We start from the raw sequence: 3,988 nt of genomic DNA on the forward strand, positions 1-3,988 counted from the left end.
GGTACTTTTGTACTCGTTTCCGTTTCTGCAATTTGGAATGTTTCTCTAACACAGATTTCAAAAACTAAGGAACAAAGGGAAAATTGGCATTGGAAAATAGATGCAAAGTACGGGTACTTTTGTACTCGCTTGCTTTTTTGCAAACCTAAATGTGTTTTCCCAATACAGATTTCGAAACCAAGAAGTTGGGAAACTCGGCACTGCAGATACATTGAAGTCTGCATTACTTTTATACCCTTAAGCATTCTTACACTCCGGAATTCGTTTTGCTATCACGGTCTACAAATGCGGGTACAAATGTAACGCTTTGCCTGGATTATTCAAGACTGCATTGAAAGATATCTCTTCATGTCGCCAGCTCACTGAACTTCTACGCATACCATTTGATGATTAGGCAATAACTATTTGCTGCGATAACTACCACCATGAATTGACTTGAATTGGGATTTGTTTGCAATTTAATTCGTAAATAGTTTCATTCATTCACCAGTGTAATCAATAATCTAATCAATACATACAAGAGATAGCTCTGCGCAGCGGCGATATCGTACCCAATGAGAAACATCCCAGGTGGGATAATTGCTAATTGAAGAAATACAATTGATTACTAAGCCAACGCCAGTCCTACGTCAACCTTGCGGTTATATCATAGGTATAACCCCTCCATTATTTTTTATGATGTTTTGTTGCTCAAAAATGGTAAGTCCTACAAAAAAGTGATCTATGGAAAAGTTTTAGGAAAATAATTGAGTTTTCAGAAAAAATACTAAGAAATTTTTTTTTTTAAATCCTACACTGAAAAAATTGATTTTAAAAACTAAATGTTTTCATTTTCTAAAAATCAAACAAAAAGTCAAAATTGAACTAAAAGTTCTTTTTTTTTGTCAAAACCAAAAGTCAAAAGTTTTTCTCATAAAATTTTTTCAATAATTTATTGTAATTAGGTTTATTTCTTTTTTCAGTGCAGGAAGCCTACCCAAAATAACAAAAAAAAATAAAAATAATAATAAAAATGTTGAATAATTGTTTTAGAGGTCTTTATTTCACATCAATTGTAATACTTATTAACTTATGACATTTCGGAAAACTAAGTATGCCAAGTTGCTTAATTAGGTGAGGTCTTCACGCCCAAAAAGTTTCGTTAAGTTCTGAGATAAATAATTAAGACATTAAGATAAGTAGTTGTGGAGAGAAGGCAAAGGTTTTCATTACGTGGGCAACAATGTATGAACAAGTTTACAAGAAGGAATGTCTTCAGAACAGGATTTCGACATTCATTCGATCACATAAAGGTCCAATGAAGTTCTAGCCTGGCTTGTCAAGCTGCCATTACAGCCGGGATGTCGTCAAGTGGTATAAGGAGAACGAGTTTTTTTTATACTATAAACTATCAATCCACCAAATTGTCCGGATTTTCGTCCCATCGAGAGATATTGGGCAATTATCAAAAAAAAATAACGAAATGTGGCAGAACCATAGAAAAACCAGCTCAAATGGAAAAGTGATAGAACAAGGTAGCAAATACGGTTATTAGCAGTACTGTGCAGAGAATGAAGTTCAAAAACTCATCCGAACAGCTGACGAATAATTTTCATGTATTTTTCCCTCAAAGTTAATTAAAAACCCTACAAAATGCCATCCTTCACTTTTTTTTACGTTATTTCTATGCTGAGAAATGTCCTAATTTATGCGACCAAATTCTAACTGAAATAGTTTTTATGTGGAAAAGGAATTTGAGGCTGAGGTTGTTTCTTTAATTTACATAGTTCCGCATTTTCGCATTCTATTGTCAACGCTCAATTCAGGTCTACACTATACATTGGTGCTCCTTTGGCGCCTAGTCCAGTCACTTTGTAGAGGGCACCAGCTGGAGGTGGCTGTGATCTTTTGAATACCATTGCGGATGTCGTGACAAAAAGAACGTTACGGGATGGGCCACCGAATGCTACTGATGTCACTTGTTCGACGGGAAGCTTTATCTCTTGAACTATCTTACCATCACTAGAGTAGGAAAACATGCATTCGTTGAGTGAAAAGTGCGCTAGAATCTATCGAAATTGAAAGGCTTACGATGGATCTATTTTACAGACACAGGACCCGCCGAAGGTGGCTACGTAGAGGTATCCATCGGTATCGATGGTCATTCCATCGGGTACAAAGTCGGGACGTTCGCCATTCACGCGAAAATCAGTAACTACTCTTTCGTTATCTGTAATTACAGGGTAAGTAACTAAAGATTTCACTTGAATTAACTGAAATCATTTACGCAAATCTCTATTTTCATCCACGTGATACTCCTTCACATCAAGATCACACGAGTCAATATAGTATAACAAGGTGCCTTCCGCATGTTCAAGAACATCCGTAGGGTATAACCATGCTTCCGTGCTCTGGGGTGACATTGCGCATTTCGAAACGAGTGATTTTTGTTCGTTTCAACCACTTTGACTTAGCTTTGTTTACGAACCCATAAATGTTACATTTCTCTAAGAGACAAATTTTGCTCTGAATCTAGCATACTGAAAATCAATAACTTGAAAAATGTACATAATACTAAAACCAATTCAAAAATTTGAGTTTGAATTTTCTCGAAACGAGTTACTCGTTTAGAAATGCGCAATGCCTCCCCTGCTTTGAATTCTTTTTTTTTTGTATTCAAGAACAATAACTCAGACAGTGTGTGTGTGTGTCTGTTAATTATTTTATTAATCACAAAATATAAACGGTTTCTTCAAAACTATTTATATTAAATCAATATTAAATGAGTTCCTTCAAAAACATATTTTGTAGTGTCACTATAACAAAAGATAACACTAATAAAAGTGTATGAAATTTGGACTTCGTATCCGAAGATTGCAGGTTCGTGTCCTGTCACGGTCGCCATGTAGAATAGTGGAGGCTTTGTGATATCGAAATAAAGACGTATCTAGTTGTTTCATCGTGACTGTGACTCCCGTGTATATTTTACAAGTGTCCGCTTAAATACTAGTTTACATTTACTTTCCTTAACTCTACACAAAACATTCCTTATTGCTATTACTGGGCGGAGCATCTCACCAGTAGGGTAAAAATAGAAAGAGATAGACTACGGACGGCCATTTGAGACCCCTCCCCCTTCTCTGATGGGGGGCTGCCATACAAATGAAACACAAATTTCTGCATTGCTCGAGAATTAATCAAGCAGATGAAACCAAATTAGGCATATGGAGGTTTTGGGGTGCAATAAATGTTTTTATGGTGGTTAGACACTCCTCCCACTCTTTAAGGGGGGGCTGCCTTACAAATGAAACACAAATTTCTGCATTACTCGAGAATAAGTCAAGCAAATGAAACCAAATTAGGCATATGGAGGTATTGGGGTGCAATAATTGTTTCTATGGTGGTTAGACACTCCTCCCCCTCTTTAAGGGGGGGGGGCTGCCTTACAAATGAAACACAAATTTCTGCATAACTCGAGAACTAATCAATCAAATGGAGCCAATTCAGGCATATGGAGCTTTTAGGGTGCAATAAATGTTTTTACGGTGGTTAGACTCTCCCCCCCCCTCTCAGAGCGAGGGGGGGATGTGTGGCTGCCATACAAATAAAACACAAATTTCTGCATTACTCGAGAATTAATCAAGCAAATGAAACCAAATTTGGCATGTGGAGGTTCTAGGAGGCAAGAAACATTTCTCAGGTGGTTCAACACTCATCCCATATTTCTAAGAAGGGAGGGGGGTCTGCTATGGAAATGAAACAAAATCAAACAATGAAACACAAATTTCTGCATAACTCAAGAATTAACCAAGAAAAAGTAGCCAAATTTGGCTTGTGAAGGTTTTAGGGGGCACGAAACGTTTCTATGATGAATATATTCCTCCCCTCCCATTAAGGGGGGCTGCCATACTAATGAAATACAAACTTCTGCATAACTCGAGACCTAATCAAGCACAATTTGGTATGTGAGGGTTTTGACGTAGGACTACGTCTTACATTAAGGGTGCCA

The 3,988-nt window shown here is 37.1% G+C and overlaps 1 protein-coding gene across 1 annotated transcript; it reads right to left on the reverse strand.

Annotated features, from left to right (window-relative positions):
- Window positions 1–1,106: 1,106 nt before the first annotated feature.
- LOC129761448 (regucalcin-like) lies at window positions 1,107–2,402 on the reverse strand. Its single transcript, XM_055759169.1, has 3 exons — window positions 2,267–2,402; window positions 2,071–2,209; window positions 1,107–2,001 (listed from the first exon to the last, which is right to left on the reverse strand). The coding sequence occupies exons 1-3, from the start codon at window positions 2,400–2,402 to the stop codon at window positions 1,797–1,799; spliced, it is 480 nt and encodes a 159-aa protein (XP_055615144.1). The 3' UTR covers window positions 1,107–1,796.
- Window positions 2,403–3,988: the final 1,586 nt, after the last annotated feature.

Source organism: Toxorhynchites rutilus, chromosome 1 (genome assembly GCF_029784135.1).
Source record: "Toxorhynchites rutilus septentrionalis strain SRP chromosome 1, ASM2978413v1, whole genome shotgun sequence".
NCBI lineage: Eukaryota > Metazoa > Arthropoda > Insecta > Diptera > Culicidae > Toxorhynchites > Toxorhynchites rutilus.